At 41.0% G+C, this 17,396-nt stretch overlaps 1 protein-coding gene across 1 annotated transcript in view; it reads left to right on the top strand.

Annotated features, from left to right (window-relative positions):
- Positions 1-17,396, top strand: part of CCDC175 (coiled-coil domain containing 175) — a 63,581-nt gene that overhangs the window by 21,603 nt on the left and 24,582 nt on the right. The window contains exons 9-14 of the mRNA XM_032405223.1: positions 1,299-1,435; positions 4,062-4,172; positions 6,432-6,503; positions 7,546-7,681; positions 8,524-8,655; positions 13,525-13,663. Of these exons, the coding sequence (XP_032261114.1) occupies positions 1,299-1,435; positions 4,062-4,172; positions 6,432-6,503; positions 7,546-7,681; positions 8,524-8,655; positions 13,525-13,663 (727 nt within the window). The remainder of the gene's footprint in view (positions 1-1,298; positions 1,436-4,061; positions 4,173-6,431; positions 6,504-7,545; positions 7,682-8,523; positions 8,656-13,524; positions 13,664-17,396) is intronic.

The raw sequence follows: 17,396 nt of genomic DNA, 5'->3' as shown, positions 1-17,396 counted from the left end.
TGCTGTATTCTGGGCAGAGTGGCCTTATTTCCGCTCTTAATTTTGGCTATTGCATTTTTTAATTGGTAATTTTCAAATCTACTTTGTCATTCTTCACTGTTTCTAATTCCTTGCTGTAATTTTCAAGTATTTCTAATATTTCTTCTATTATAGTAAGCAGAGTATTTATATATTCAGTGTCTAATTCCATTCACTATCAGATGTTTTTATAGAATTTGTTCCTGCAGTCTGTTGTTTCTGCCAATTTTTGTTCATGCTGTCTTGTTTCCTTCTGTTCCTAGTAGAAAACTATACATAGACATTGTATTCGAAAAACAAATGTAGAAACAGTTTGAAGCTTAGGATGATTGTATCTTCCTCAGAAACAGACTTTCATTCATTTCCATCAGATGGCTGGGGTATTACCCATCCCAAACCACTTTAATGCACCTTGAGGTTCCCTGGTGATCAAAATCAGGCTGGACCATGGCTTATTAACTTCCAACTTACCCTTCTCCAGAGTGTGAAGCTTTTTGGGATCCCAGACTAAAGTGGTAGAAGGTTTCTCAGACTCAACACCTGGATGAGCTCTAAGTGTTGATTTTTGCCCCTCTTGTCAAGTAAGAGAAATAAATTCCCATTTCCAAGTGGTTTCTTCCATATCAGTAAATGTCCTCAGAGTGATTTACTACTCTGGATTCTCAGTTTCTTATAGAATTCCTCATTATCTTGTTAGTTCTTCAGCACTTCTAAGATTTTTTTTTCATCCAGCTATTTTAGCAATCCTCAGCCAGGAAGTTATTTTGAACTACTCAGCCCATCACTCGTACTAAACCTGACTTTCTTACCTCACTTGAAGCAATTCAATAGAGACATCTTAAGTACAAAGTTCTTAAGTACAAAGTTCACTAATGAGTACTATTTTTGTCCTTGAATAGAAATATTTAACAAGAGGCAGCCATAGTATCTCATCAAAGAGGTTTTGAGCCAGAGCTTCTGTTGATGTCATACAGATCCTGCTGAATGATCTCAGTTTATTAATCCCAGTTCTTATTTCAATATGAATTATTACTCTGTGGTTTTTCCATCAGTGTTTACTACCTTTCTACACTTTTGTCATAATTTATAAGAGAGGCCCCAAGATGTATAATTGCATATTTAATATAGAATTACATCACTCAATATTTATGGCATAGTCGTGTGCTAGGTAATATACCCAGTGCTCTGGGTAATATACCCATGTGACTGACACCCCTCAAAGGAAATGTGAAGCAAGTCCTCTTTACTTCAATTGCTTTGTTTTTTTTTTTTTTTTCTAGATGGCTGAGAAACTACACAAAAATCGTTTAGAGAACAAAGACCTACGGGAGAAATTGCATACTCTTACCAGGCAATATAAGATTGTCTTAAGTGAGGAGGATAAACTTTTTATGCAGAAACAGAAAATTTACAATGAGTATGTTTCTATCCATGATCTGTACGTGAATTGACATGCCATACTTATGGGGTGCTTTCCCTGGCCACAAAATGGTGACTCCCCACTTCAACTTATCCTAGTTTTCAAATCTGTTGACAACAGTGAAATATTATTTCCCCAAAATAAATAAACACACTCCTAATCTGCCTCTATATATACTGGGTAATGCTTTCCTCCTACGGGTCAGATCAAATCCATAAACACCGTGTGCATTACATTTACTTCTAAATCAGATTCTTGAAAAAAAATAATAATCCTGCTTTTACCCCATGAGACTGTCTAGAGAAACTGTGAGAGGCACCTTTGTCAGAAACTGGCTTTGCACCTCTATTCCCTATCTCAGAGAAGGCTTTGGTCATTGACACAATCCCCTAACCCAGAGACTGGGAAATTATTCAAGGAAATTCCTATCTTTTAACTCTCTGTTGGACTCTGTTCAAGCACCAAGGCTTGTCAATTCTACCTCCCCGCTATTTCTCAAATATATCCCATTTTCCTCTCCAACTCCATTCTTGTCACCTCTTTCAACTTCTTTGCTCTGGCTTGTCCCTCAAAAGTTCTTCCCACTGTCAGCTTTACCCCCCTTCACTTGTTGCCCTCCCTTCCACCAGAATGATCCTTCTGAAACATCCTTCTGATGCCATTCCTTTTCATCAGTCACTGCGTTGTAATCCGTGGGGTACTGATCTCTCTGTCCTGCTGAACTCTGACCAGATCAGGGTAGTTGTCCTGCCTTACTCACTGCTATATCCCCTTGGACACGGCTTAGAAAATAGTGGGCATTCACCAATAGATTTTTTTTTTTTTAAGATTTTATTTATTTATTTGAGAGAGAGAATGAGATAGAGAGAGCATGAGAGGGGGGAGGGCCAGAGGGAGAAGCAGACTCCCTGCTGAGCAGGGAGCCCGATGCGGGACTTGATCCCGGGACTCCAGGATCATGACCTGAGCCGAAGGCAGTCGCTTAACCAACTGAGCCACCCAGGCGCCCTCACCAATAGATTCTTAATGAATACAGAATAATATCTTGCAAGCATGAATTATCTAAGTAATAATCCATCACTACAGGTGAAGTTAGATCACAGGGAAGTGTAATTACAGCGTCCAGGCGCACTTCTGTGAAACTGAGTTTGTGGTCCGTGCAGTATTTGAGCTGCAGAGAGTTGTTGCGATCATTGTATCAAATCCAATTGAGTTGCCTACTGAGAATCTGTTGTTAGTAGTTCTTTAGGCAAAACTTTTCCCCAGATCAATACTAAGTTATCAGTTTTAATCATAAAATGTGCTGATGAGAAATAATTGTAACACTAAAACATTTAACCGTTGTTACTGGTTTTTGTCTAGAGCTGGGGCTTCCATAACTAAACACCATACACCGGGTGGTTTCAACAACAGAAACTGATTTCTCAGTTCCAGAGGCTGGGTGTCCAGGATCAGGGTGCCTGCATGGTCAGGTTCTCATTAAGAGTCCTTTTTCCTGGCTTGCACATGGCTGCCTTCTCACTACGTTTTCACATGGTAGAGAGAGGGAGAGGACAGGCTCTCTGGTGTCTCTTGGTACGAGGGCCCCCACCCCATCATGACCTCATCTAATCAGGTGACCTGATCACTTTGCAAAAGCCCCATCTTCAAATACCATCAAACTGGGTATTAGGGCCTCAACGTATGAATTTGTGGGGGACACAATTCAGTCCATAGCAGTTTTGAAGAAGATGGGACACTTACAAACAGAGCACTTTCTGTTACAGGAATGTCCTTCTCAGTGTCTGGAAAAAACTGACATTGAACAAAACTGTACACTTCCCATTATTCTCTCTGCAAATTGGAGGCAAAATATAACCACTTTTTATAAAATGCCTCGTGGGTGCCACGCCACACACTGGCTTGAGCAATTGACAGCTCATTTAATCCTGATACCTGGTGAGATAGGCATTATGGGCCCTATTTTATGAATGGAGAACCTGAGGCTCATCCACAGGCAGATTTTCTTTTTGAGGTCGCATTGCTAGAAAGAGATAAAGCCAGTATTTAAAGTTGGTCTGATGGACTCCTTCACTTTTCACAAAAGAACATGGTAGAATTGATAAATGCATTACAAGAGATGTCCCCACCCGGAGGGATGGAGTCTACAGAATTCTTGCAGTTTTATGATTACTATTGCAATTAATGCTCTTTCCATGGCTTGGGGATTTTCATAAGTTTAGATTTAGCCACCACTAGCAAAAAGGTTTTGTTTCTGGGCGCCTGGGTGGCTCAGTCGTTAAGCAGCTGCCTTCAGCTCAGGTCATGATCCGAGGGTCCTGGGATCGAGCCCCACATCGGGCTCCCTGCTCAGTGGGGAGCCTGCTCTCCCTCTCCCACTCCCCCTGCTTGTGTTCCCTCTCTCGCTGTGTCTCTCTCTGTCAAATAAATAAATACAATCTTTAAAAAAAAAAAAAAAGGTTTTGTTTCTATTTTTACTAATTTTTTTGGTAAGTAGTTTACAAGCTGAACTTTCCAGCCTACTTTCTACATTCTTATTTGTGATTCTATATCCTCTTGGTGAGGAGTGAAAAATGATGATTTCACCCTTCAACATATGATAACTCTGTGTTTTTCCTGGTAGAAATCAGAAACAACTGGCATTTATTACTCAGAAAGAAAACTTCCTATCACAAAGAAAAGTAGACATCAAAAATATGGAAGAAGGACTTGTCACGCTCCATGATCTTCATCGGTAGGTTTGTTGCCTTGGAAACTTTTCATCTTCATCTTCTCTGCTTTTATTTTTTAATATATGATAACAATAGAACTGATAACCTCTGATGTCCTATAGAAAAGGAGGCATATAATTCACTGTCTCTGTTTTAGAGTCTAGAAGAGTTATTATCATTGAATCTATTGTTGAAAGGATAGGCAGGTCTGAAGTTCCATACAAGCTGCTGGACATGAGAATGGACCAATCATCAGCAGTTTAGTAACAAGAACGTGCCTGAACATTATCACAACACCGACCCCCTATGGTGTTCATTTCTGCCATTCTAAATCACTTTAATTTTTCTGAGTAAAAAAGTAATGCTTGCACCTGATTTTAAAATTCACATATAGAAATGTGTAACTTAGAAGACTAAAAGTTACCTTAATCTCCATCTCCCCCCAGAGATCTCACTATTAGCAGTTTGCTATGCATGCTTTCCATATAGGAGTGTGTTTGTACATCCAAAAATTGGATTGCCCTTACATCTGGGTAACTTACACAATATTATGTTTCAGTTATATCTCAAGAAGCTGGAAAAAATATGTCTGGGAAAATGATAAAACAAATACGGTAAATGGTAACATTTGGAGAAATTGGTGAAAGGGATATGGAAACACTTAACTGATTTTAAAATGATTTCAGAAGAAGACAAAATTCATGTATATGGGACCTCATTCCTCTCTTTAACTGTATAATATTTCTTTTACAGATTATGCTATGTTTTATTTAACTAGTACCCTACTAGTGGAATTTGTTTTTGTGTTTTCTATATACAAGCACTTTTCAAAGTTCACATCACATAAAGGTATACTTTAACATGTATATCTCTGTCCACCTATACAACTCTTTCTTTATAATAAGGTCCTAAAAGTTGAATTACTAGATCAAAAGGGATTGCGTATTTTTCGTTTTTATAATTTGAATGTATTTTATTATTTGAATATAGGGCAGTGGGGAACTAGCTTATAGAACTAAGATAGTGGTGATCGAATTTGACCTGTACCAACAGAAATCTAGAACACGGCAGGACGTGTGGTTTGCTTGTCCTTAGGCTGTTAAACAGCATATTTAGACATTTCTCATGTTGGTTTCAGAAGAGAAACTATGAACTCTTCCCTGTGAAAGAGCAGGAAAACAGAATTGGGTTGAGTAGGGGTCCTATTTTCCACATGAATAATGCAGATTCCGTAACCAATTGTTACGCCATCATTGCTCTGGGCACCAGGAAGCTCAGAGCTAAATGTGTGACCCAATATCAGTTTCCACTTAGGACTTTTTATATTACTGTTCTGTTATTTTAAACCAGTTCAACTCCTCGGTGGATTAAACCAAATACATAAGTAAATAAAATCAATGAGGTTGGGGCACATTGTGAAGAACCTTGCAGTTCCAGGGGAGGGTAATAGATTTATTGAGGTGGGAAATCAAGAGCCCACACTATGATTCAGAGAAAAAAAGCAGGAACATGGTTATATTTCTAGTTTCACGACATTACACATTCTGTTTCAGTTATAAATATTTCTATATTCCAAAAGACATAAAGTCACATTTTACTTTTCTACATATGAAGCACTAATAGGAAAAAGGGAATAAAAATAATCAAGGGTTCTAAGACCTGTGTTAGACTTCATGTTTCTAGCCATCCTAGATTCACAAGAAAATCTTCCATCCTCAATTGCTACTTAACCCTAGTACAAAAATCAATATAGGCTTTCTGAATTACACATTGCATCAAATCAAGACTCAGTCTAGAATCCAAAGTTCCTCACCAGTTTTTTGACCTTTACCCATCCTGTGTCACCGTTATTACTTCCCTTGAAGTCCTCTGTCTGCAGCAAGTCTGTGTTGGTCAGAAGAGTCTTCACTTCTTCTTTTCTGTGTCTTTGCAAATGATGACGCCCTTTCCGTGGTGGGATTCCACCTCCATTGTGGGAATCTGTCTTCTTCCCTCTGTTAAACATTAACCTCCAATAACCCTTCCTCAGTTACCTCCCCAGAATCTGTTCTTCCTTTCCCTTGGGTATCCACCATGATACTTGCAAAATCAGTTTGCACTTGTACGAAATCATAATTATCTTTCTCTGAGTCTACCACTACCTTTAGTTGTTTCACTAGGTTTGGTTTGTCTCCCGATTAGATGGTAGTCTTCTTGTGCACAAGAAGGTTGTATAAAGTCTTTTATAGATTCTGCTAGCTTCCATGAATGCAAAAACCCAATGTACGTTTTCTTGTTTTCAGAGCAACAAAAGCAGTTTATCAGAAACAAATAAAAATCCTGAATGATAACCTGGAAAGAGAAAATCAGAGATGGTAAAAAAAAATTCATTTGTGTTATGAGTAGTATATGTTTATCTTAATGAACAGTGCCCCAAAGTAGGGAGGAAATCAGAGTACTTGTTGCTTGCTAGGGTCCAAGGAAATTAGTTTCCTAAATTGAATTGTGTGAGTTTTCTCAGGTCTAGATGTGTTTGTTAGTTTGATGTTGGGGCATTGAACAGACCCAGGGTTTTCCATTTCAATTGAGTAAACTCACCAAAGAGTGAAATTGCCAAGATTTGTGTAGGGCCTCTTGCTCACCAGGCTTCTGTGTGGACCAGCAGGGGAGGGGACAGAGGAGCGCGGATAAACGTACAGGCTCTGGAGACGGGCTACTTTGGCTGCTTTGTCTCCCGCTAGTTCTGTGACCGAGGCTGCGTTATTAAGCAATCTCTCTGCTCCATTTCCTATAAAGTGGCCGATGATGGTAGCACCCACCCCGTGAGGTCACCATGAATGGTAGAGGAGATGGTCTATATCAAGTATTGAGATCACTCCCTGGCACCTAGGAAGTATTCACAAAAACTTAGTTGTATTTTACTGTTGTTGTCATTGCTATTAATATCATGTATAAGACTCCAATTGCACATTTTGACCCTTCTCCAATGTAGCTTTTTTATGTTGCAGTGGAGAGAAAAATTCGAGAACCCAGAAGGTTGAAATCCCTTATTAGCCTTCTGGGTAATTTAGGGAATTTCCCTACTATTTCTGCCTGGGTCTCTTCTCTCCGCCATCCGCCCCTGAACCTTCCCCATTTCTATCCTTTACCTAAAGGAGGGGAGCTGCCACGTGTGGTTTGTCCACTGTCCTGCTGGACGTACCGACACGGCCCGTGAGATGTAGCAGCTGGTGAAGACGGACCACGTTGACACAGTTAGCACTTCGGCTTATTTTTTCAGCTGACGTGCATGGTCCGCATCACCAAGAGCACAGTTTTGTATAATCATAGTAAGATTTGTTTTGCTTTCAATTCCTTCATCTTTTCAGGAAACAGTTATGTCAATTTAATGATGATTCTTTGTGTTTTAATTTCTAGTATTATAACTCAGTGGAAAGTAGCTTGTTTGCGAAAAAAACATGCACGTAGGAGAAAGAGGCTAAACATTGAAATAGGAGAAATTTTAGATAAAATTCAGACTTTGGAATTCAGACGCACTGAATTATTACAAGAGGTAAAGGAACTCGGGAATTAATAGTATTACTCCATATTAGTATGGACTTAGAATTATTACTGCGTATCAGTGATTCTCCTTCAATGCCTAATTAAACCTTACCTTATTAAAAGATGTTTTCATTTCTGGTGATGTTTAGAGTGAATTATTTAACTTTCTTAAGAAATATATCTATTTAGGGGCGCCTGGGTGGCTCAGTCGTTAAGCGTCTGCCTTCGGTTCAGGTCATGATCCCAGCGTCCTGGGATCGAGCCCCACATCGGGCTCTCTGCTCCGCGGGAAGCCTGCTTCTCCTTCTCCCACTCCCCCTGCTTGTGTTCCCTCTCTCGCTGTGTCTCTCTCTGTCAAATAAATAAATAAAATCTTTAAAAAAAAAAAAAAAAAAAAAAAGAAATATATCTATTTGTTGTGTATTGACTGTAGGGATTTGGCAAACAAAATAGCACTTCTCTCTAGAAGATGCTTTGGAAACAGGCAACCAGAAACTTATTTGATGTTAACTTTTGGGGAAACTCTCTCTAAAAAAAAAAAAAAGACCAAACATCACTAATTCAGCTCCAGTAGTGGCCCTCTGCCCACCCTCCGGCCCCCACCACTCCCATTCCCCATTTCCTCATGCAGTTTATAGATATTGTTTGATGACTAAATTAACCTCTGCAGGGAAAATAAAGTGTTCCTCTCAGTGGTTACTATGAAATAATATAACCTAACACTGGAGCCAAGTCTCATGCAAAGAGATATTCACTCTTGGCTGTTTGAAAACGTAAGGCTGACAGCTACAAAGGCAAACGGCAAATCTTCAGGTTTTGGTGTTGTTTTTTTTTTTTTTCTTTTCTAATTAGACCACTGTACGAGAAAAAGAGATCAGTGAATTTTTGGCAGAGATTGAAAAAGTTACATTGGAATTAAAACAAGAGAAGGAGGAATTTATTGTCAAAGAAAAAAAGTTAATTCAAGAGTTGAACAAGTATGAGGTAAGTTTTGTTTTACATCTAGGAATAATTTTAGATGACTCTATCGGAGGAGGGGTATAGTTCGTGCTATTCTACTCAGTTCAGTGTAAAATCTTCCAGTGTGAGCAAGGCTACAATTTCATTATGATCCTTCCTTTTTTTTTTTTTTCCTTAAAAAAGAGCAACAAAAACTTTTTTTTTTTCAGTTAGAAAAGAAAATCAGACACTCCCCGTTAGGTAGAAGTGCTGGCAAGGTCCATGGGACAGGTGGAAGACAGCAGGAAGCCATGGCGAGCTGGCACGGGACTGGCTGGGGAAAGCAGCAAAGGGTGAGGGAGGCCAATCAGGCCAAACTCAGAAATCCTCATTAAAGAGAGGGCATCCCACTGAGTTGGAGCTGCCAGGCAGTCCGCATGGGATGAGCATGGATGCTGGGTGAGGTCGAGAGAAAAGGCACGGAGAGTACCCAGGGGGCCCAGAGGTGGCCGGTCTCTGGAAACACAACAGAAGACACCCATTTTCAAGGTGATGGTGTTACCTTGAAAGGTAAGGGGCTGTTCCTCGGAGACCTAACTTGGTACATTGGAATGAGGAGAAAAGGGATGGTGGGAGAAGCCCTCCTGAACTTGATTCGTTTTGAAGAGGAAGAGGCCTGGCTGCATGAAAGAGGGGCTTTCTTTGAAGACAACAGTCCCTTGCCGGAGCGGGGCGAGCAGGGAGTCCTGACGTTTCAAAGTTTAGATCTTGCCAAGCCCACGCCTCCCTGCACAACCCCCACCAAATCCTGCAGAAACCGTCCGCAGTTAACTGGTCCAAGAAAAGCCAGTGCTTTCTAATAGGAATGACAGAAAAGGAGCAGCTATATCCTCCACACAAAAACACTAAGAGAGAAACAACTGAAAGGGGCAACAGAAGTTTCCAACAACTGAAGAACGCTCAGAAGGATGGTGCTGGAACGCATGACATCTGTGATCAAATGCTCCTCCATAAATTTAAAAAGAAATTGGAATTTCGTAGAAGTGCCAAGGAAGATCAGCAACATAGAAATCTAGGAACTCAGGGAAGCGGTGTCTGAAGGGGATGGCGAGAAATAAGAAGAGGTGAGTTGGAAACTGGCACAACTCAGGGAACAAAGAAGGGAGAGAAAGCACTGCACAAATTCAGACAACTTAGAAGAAACCGAAGGGAGAGGAGTCAGGGCGGGAAGCGTTTCTCTGTCGGTTGCCGTCTGTCTGGGTGCCTAGTATTCTAGATGCTAAAACACACACACACAAAAAAAGACAGCAAAACTCTGCCCTTATGGTGCTTACATCCCAGTGGAGGGAGATTGAAAATAAACAAGATAAACAAGTGGCGGACATTATGGAACCCGCAAGCTCTCTGTGGGGGGCTTCTAAGCAAGGACTGTCCATTAGCGGAGCCCTGCCTGGGGCAGAAATGGCCCCACCCTTGCACCACCTCCTTGCTCAGTCAGTCGATCGTGGGGCCACCCCTCGAAGAGCATGACCTTCACTAGATGACCAAGGAGACTCTGAAGGAGCCGACCCCTGGAGGCTGGCAGCTGGCCACACTCCTTGCCACAAGGCAGTGAGTCATCCCTTGAGGGGCGATCCGAGAGGGAGGGGCATTCCCAGGTCTGCCGCCTTATAGGCTATTGGGAGGACTTTGTCTTTTCTCTGCCTGGGCTGGCAAGCTGGAAGAGGGTTTGGAGTGAAGGGCTGAAATAATCTGATTTTCTTTTAAGTAGGATCTCTCTAGCTGCTATGTTGAGTAAAATTTAGGAAAGCAATGGTGGGTGCAGGAAGCTAGGGCAATATTCCAAGTGGTTCGAGTAGCTCGAACCAGAGTGGTGACTGAGGAAGTGATCGAAAGTAGGCAGTCCGCATGTCAGGTATTTCTTGAGACAGAGCTGACAGGGTTTACCATCATCCTTAATGGTGAACCAATGGAGGTAAGCCCCTTCAAGTCAGCAGTAAGGTAAGGACGCTGGGTAACATTGCATTCGAGCTCAAACAGTGCAATTAGGCGAGATCAGTAGACCGTCCTCCCCGCTTGCCAGGCTGTGCGCCCGCTGCAGGGCTGTGCCCACCTGTGTCTAATTCACACAAAGGCATGGACAGATGGCAGCTTGTGTGCCACTTTTATGAAGCAACACCCCCCTTTCCCCTTGGTAATCCTCATCAAGAACCCAGAGCAAATTGGAAATTGGAGTCCCATTTCTGCCTTCGGTGCCGTGGCATGAGGAGCCACGGGCTTCTACCTTAGTCTGATCCAGTGCTGACGCAGTGAGCACGGGTGGATCTGCTGGGCCCTACAGCCCCGTGTCTGGCAGGGTTCAGTCTGAGCAGCAGAGCCACCAGGAAAGGGGTCCGTTAGAGGATTGGACCTTCTGCAGCGGGGGGAGCTGGTTACACAGTCTAGTGAGGCTGTCAGCTTCCTGTCTGGAGCTGGGGGCTGAAGGCTGCAGGGCAGGCAGGTAGGAAGGGAAGGTGGACAGGAAGTCACAGGATGAGCTGGAACTCATCCCGATGAGCAGGGACAGGGACCTGCATCAGTCTCTCTCTTTTCCAAGGCTCCAATTCCAAGGGGTTGTGGCAAAAGCCAGAGCCCATCATCACTGAACTAAGTGTGCATGTGGCTCAGGACTGGGGGAAGCTTGAAGGAGCTGAAGAAGCTGTGGTTCTGACTGACTGAGCCAGTAGACAACTCAGGCTAACGTGCCTGAGATGCAGCAGCACCCGGTACCCAAACCCTCCCTGAAAGCATGAAACAAGAGCATGGTTTCTTGTCAGGGCAGTGCTAGCAGCTAAGTCTGTGTAGGCGATGGGGAGGAATTCGTGCATTCACATACCTCCTGAGACCCCCAAGCTATTCTCTTAGAGAACGTAGTATAGCTAATACACAGTTGAGTTTCATAACACTGCAGCATGGAAAAATTTACTCCTGATTCTGCATTTTAATAGGTTTAAATTATGGTGGTGTTTTGTTTAAAGATTTTATTTATTTTAGAAAGAGAGCATGTGAGCAAGAGGAGGGGCAGAGGGGGGAGGGAGAAGGACAGGCAGACTCTGCACAGTATAGAGCCTGGCATGGGGCTCAGTCCCACAACCCCAAGATCATGACCTGAGCTGAAACCAAGAGTCGGCCACTTAATTGACTGAGCCACCCAGGTGCCCCATTAAATTACGGTGTTTTTATGTATCTTTTTGTCTTTCTGTATTTATTCCTAAGGACTTAATGGCAGTTTGGGAGGGGACATATTAGGCTGGCACTTCACTGTATTAATTAGGGCACAGACAAGCTGTTTTATCAAAGAGATGCCAAAATACAGTGAACAAAAGCAAGATGCGTGTATTAAGGGTTAGCAACCCTCTCTCCTTTATTGGGAAATTGACCTTGGCTTAACTTTCTGGGTCATTGCCTAGAGCCTGGTAAAATTAGACAACTAAAATTGTATTATCAGGCAACATTGTTTGTATAGAATGACCCATGATTGGTATGCTGCATCTTGATGGGGAGAATAACTGGTGGGAAACTAGAGCATTGGGTTTCCCTGGGCTTGGTGCCTCTTCTAAGTGGGCATGTCCCTTCCGGGGACCTAGAAGGTATACCCAAAAGGTGTTGTTCCTATTTGAGCATGAGACTTTAAAGCCAGGGAGGCTATCCCATCCACCCATGTGGGTGTCTATCTCTTCCATCTGAGTTATCACTTTGGTGGGGGTCAAAGGACACTAGCCTCTGGTCAGCTGTGTTTGAGGGTACCTCCCTGGGGAAGCATGCCAAGCATTGCCCTCCTGGTACCCGGGGGTTCCTTTGGATTATGTGTGTATGCAACTTGGATAAAAATAAAAAGTAAAAAAAAATTTTTTTACGAATAAAATGGGTCAAGTATGACCTATTCAAATCTTAAGAGTCTGAGTATCTAGTTGAGAAGATCCCCTGATGTGATCATTACAGAAGAGAAATGTTTACTTCTCTTTCCCATTACAGGCCGAAGGGAAGGGGTCCAAGGTTGGCAGGGCAGCTCCGCCATCCTCAGCATGAGGCTAACATCGGCGGATCCAAGTGGCAGCTTACCTTCTCATTCTTTTCCAGCCAGGCGAGGGAGGGAAGGACCAAGGGGACACATGCTGCTTCCTGTTGAAGGGGGAGGACCCAGAAGTGGCACACATCACTTCAGCTCACAAACTCGTTAGTCACACCCACTTGCAAAGAAAGCTGAGAAATTGCTGTAGCTGGCAGCCATGTGCTGAACTAGAGGCGAGAAGTCCTGATATTGAAGGACAGGAGAATAGCTCGTAAATGTCAGCTGGCTGTCTCTGCTGTAGTCACCGTTATAAACCCATCCTGACTTTCTAAGAGAGGTCCAACTATTATTCCCTTTGAAACTAAATAAAACCTGAATAATTAAACAAGCATCTTCATGTTTTGTTTGGGGCACTTTCTGTCCATTTAGTGTAGTAATATATGTAATTATTTCTATCCCCTCCCCATTTCTTACTTACATCCACACTTCTTAGGACTTGTGTGTATTCTGTGTTGCTCCCTGTTTTTTTTTTTTCCCACAAAATATGATCAACTAAGATTTTCTCAAACAGGTGTTTAGTGTAGCATTAATGGGATCTTAGCAGTAGAGCCAGAGAACTGAATAGATCTTTGGAGAGCCCATTGAATCTAATCTCCTTACCTTATAGATTGCCAGAGAGTCAATCAGCCAACAAATATTTTTCAAATACCTAGTGTGTGGCAGATACCTTTCTGTGCATCTCAGGGTAAGAGGACACTAAGACAGAACTCTCCCTCTTGAAGAACTTACATTCTACTTTGGAGTGTAAATTGTGTACATTCTCCAAAATTGTGCTCACAATTAGCTTTTTTTTTTCTTTAAAGAAAAGATTTGTTGAGGAAACGCAAAGTAATAAAGTAAAGGAAGAGGAGCTAGTCGAGTGTCTTCCACAACTTCAAGTGGCAGAAGAAGAGTACAAAAGCAAAAGTGGAAAATTTGAAGAGCTCAGTAATATTATTACAGGTATGTATGAGGCTCTTAGGAATTGACCTTAAGCCCAGGTAAGGATTTCATGTTGTCTTCTAACACGAGGGGGGTCATCAGTCACAAGCCAATGGTGAAATTCTCCAAACTTTTCCTATCACCTTTAATTCCCTCTTCTCTACTTTTTGCCTCATCTACTAATTTCTTCTCCTTTACATCACAGTCTTACTGTTGCTCTTGTTAAATTTTTCCTTTTCTCTTTTAAAGACTTTAAAATTAAGAATTAGTAGCAACTGTATTATGTGGTTTCTCTGTGTACTTTGTAAGGGTAGAAAACATTCCTTTAACTGCTACCATGTGGAGTGTTTTTTGTTTCTTTTTTTAAAGATTTATTTATTTTAGAGAGAGAGCACACAATCAGGGAGAGGGGTATAGGGAGAGGTAGAGAATCTTAAGTAGACTCCCTGCTGAGCACGGGGATAGAAATCAAAACTGTCTGTGTCAAAAAGATACAATCCTATAGAAACCCAGTATATTGAAATGTAAAACAAATATTTTAAAGTGAATAGTGGTAATTGCCAAGGAAAGTGAATTTTAAGAATATAAGATTATAAGCCCCAAATAACCAAAGTAATATTGAAAAAGAAAACCAAAGCTGGAGGCATCACAATTCTGGACATCAAGCTATGTTACACAGCTGTAATCATCAAGACAGCATGGTACTGGCACAAAAACAGCCACATAGATCAATGGAACAGAATAGAGAGCCCAGAAATGGACCCTCAACTCTATGGTGAACTAATCTTTGACAGAGCAGGAAAGAATATCCAATGGAAAAAGACAGTCTCTTCAACAAATGGTGTTGGGAAAATTGGACAGCAACATGCAGAAGAATAAAACTGGACCACTTTCTTACACCATACACAAAAATAGACTCAAAATGGTTGAAAGACCTAAATGTGAGACAGGAAACCATCAAAATCCTAGAGGACAACACAGGCAGCAACCTCTCTGACCTCAGCAGTAGCAACTTCTTGCTAGACATGTCTTCAAAGACAAGGAAGCAAAAGCAAAAATGATTGGGACTTTATCAAGATAAAAAGCTTCACAGCAAAGGAAACAGTCAACAAAACTAAAAGGCAACCTATAGAATGGGAGAAGATATTTGCAAATGTCTTATCTGATAAAGGGCTAGTATCCAAAATCTATAAAGAACTTATCAAACTCAACACCCAAAAAACAAAAAAATCCAGTCAAGAAATGGGCAGAAGATATGAACAGACATTTCTGCAACGAAGACATCCAGATGGCCAATAGACACATGAAAAAGTGCTCAACATCACTCGGCATCAGGGAAATACAAATCAAAACCTCAATGAGATACCACCTCACACCAGTCAGAATGGCTAAAATTAACAAGTCAGGAAACAACAGATGTTGGTGAGGATGCAGAGAAAGGGGAACCCTCCTACATTGTTGGTGGGAATGCAAGCTGGTGCAGCCATTCTGGAAAACAGTATGGAGGTTCTTCAAGACGTTAAAAATAGAACTACCCTATAACCTAGCAATTGCACTACTAAGTATTTTTCCAAAGAATACAAACTTAGTGATCTGAAGGGGCACCTGCACTCCAATGTTTGTAGCAGCAATATCCACAATAACCAAACTACAGAAAGAACCCAGATGTCCAACAACAGATGAATGGATAAAGAAGATGTGGTATATATATACAATGGAATATTACTCAGCCATCAAAAAGATGAAATCTTGCCATTTTCAATGATGTAGATGGAACTAGAGGCTATTATGCTAAGCAAAGTAAGTCAGAGAAGGACAAATACCATATGATTTCACTCATATGTGGAATTTAAGAAATAAAACAGATGAACGTAGGGGAAGGGAAGGGAAAATAAAATAAGAGGAAAATAGAGAGGGAGACAAGCCATAAGAGACTCTTAACTACAGGAAACGAACAGGGTTGCAGGAGGGGAGGTGGATGGGGGACGAGGTAACAGGGTGATGGGCATTAAGGAGGGCACTTGAAGTAATGAGCACTGGCTATTGTCTGCAACTGATGAATCACTAAATTCTACCTCTGAAACTAATAATACAGTATATGTTAATTAAATTTAATTTAAATAAAAATAAAAAATATATAAGGTTATAAGAATAAGTACTTTGGATAATTGGTCTGGTTGCCATTCCTCCATTGATTTTCCAATTATTGCCAGATTTTCATTTAGTTAACTCAGGTAGATTTTTGTTTGTTTGTTTGTTTGTTTGCTACTTCTACAAAGAGTCATGATACACATGTACTCCATCCCCAATCTTTCCTCCTGTCCCTTCTTGTGCTAGGTGGAGGATGTAAGAAACAGGATGAGTATGAAAATAAGCAATGTATTGCCATATATTGCAAGTTCTGATTCTCTTGAGGCAAAGAAAAGAGAGAACTACTAAAGAAAGTAGAGAAAAGATGGGAAGGCAAGAGAAAGGTAGAAAAGGGACCATAAGAGCAATGTGTTCCAGAGAGTAGGAAAATATGCTTCACCTGCCAGCAGTGAGACTTACAGAGGATAGAATCAGCTCAGTACATATAAAAAACAATGTAATGACTTTTGGTTAAATATGATGGATAAAACATGCATCTATCTTTTCTCCCTAATGAAACTTCATAAAAAATGTATGTAAAAGATGTTTTTTTAGGGAAAAAAGTTATAAACTCACAAGTGCAGAGACTGGCAGAGAAGATATCCACAGATAATAAGCATCAACAAATTTTTAGAAGGTGTAATTGGATAGATTTGTTAACAGGAAGGGAAATATGAATAGCAAATGCCTGCAAAAAAGCATACCATGAAAGCAAGACGTTCTCTTCACAGGAGAGACAATGCCAGGGCAAGTCTTGGGCATTGGAGGACCCTGATATCTTGAAGCTGAGATGAGTCACAGGGCTGAAGATTGGTTGAAAATCTTTATAACAAGCAATGAGACCTACAGGTCAGATGCCCTCTTCTGTGCAACTGAGTGACTATTCCTCCCAACAGATTCTAAACTGCAGGATATCAAATATGACTGAGGGTAGAAGACAGATGCTGTACAGAGACCCCCTTCCACTGCTCAGCTTGACGAAGGCTGCCAGCCCATTGTGTGTGACTATTCTGTAATCCCTTCCCCACTCTGAAGAAGGAGGTGGTTGGATTCTTCTCTAAGGAAACCAAACCATCTCAGAGGAAAGCCCTACATAATCTAACATTTGAGGATTCCCCCAACAAAATGCCTGGTCCCTTCCTGATTACTGTGTAGTGAAGCCCACCCAGGAACTGAAATTTTAGTGCCTCATGCTTAAATAGGATTAGACAATCAAAGATCACCAGACACCTCAGGAAAAATTCCAAAATGAAAGGTAGAAACTAAAGCAGACAGAAAAACAGAAGTTGATGGAAACACAGATGACACAAAGAATCTGAGAATACTTTTAAAAATATATTCTCAGAGAATATATATTCTCTCTATATTATATATAATGTGTATTTATAGTCTCTACATATTATACAAAGTATACATTCTATATGTTATGGAGGATATATCTTAGAGTTATATTTGTAGAGGAAAAAGATACTGCATTTATGAAAAAAGAACAAGATGTTTAAAGAAAGAACAGAAAACAAGAAAGAGTTCTTAGAAATGAAAAATATAACAACCAAAATTTTAAGATTCAATAGGAGGATTCTAAGAAAAGTTGAGGAAATCTCTCCAAAAATAGAACAAAAAA

This window comes from Phoca vitulina, unplaced genomic scaffold (genome assembly GCF_004348235.1).
Source record: "Phoca vitulina isolate PV1807 unplaced genomic scaffold, GSC_HSeal_1.0 scaffold7, whole genome shotgun sequence".
In the NCBI taxonomy this organism is placed as follows: Eukaryota; Metazoa; Chordata; class Mammalia; order Carnivora; family Phocidae; genus Phoca; species Phoca vitulina.
The sequence above is the reverse complement of the archived record's forward strand: the minus strand, read 5'-3'. Positions and strand labels throughout refer to the sequence as shown.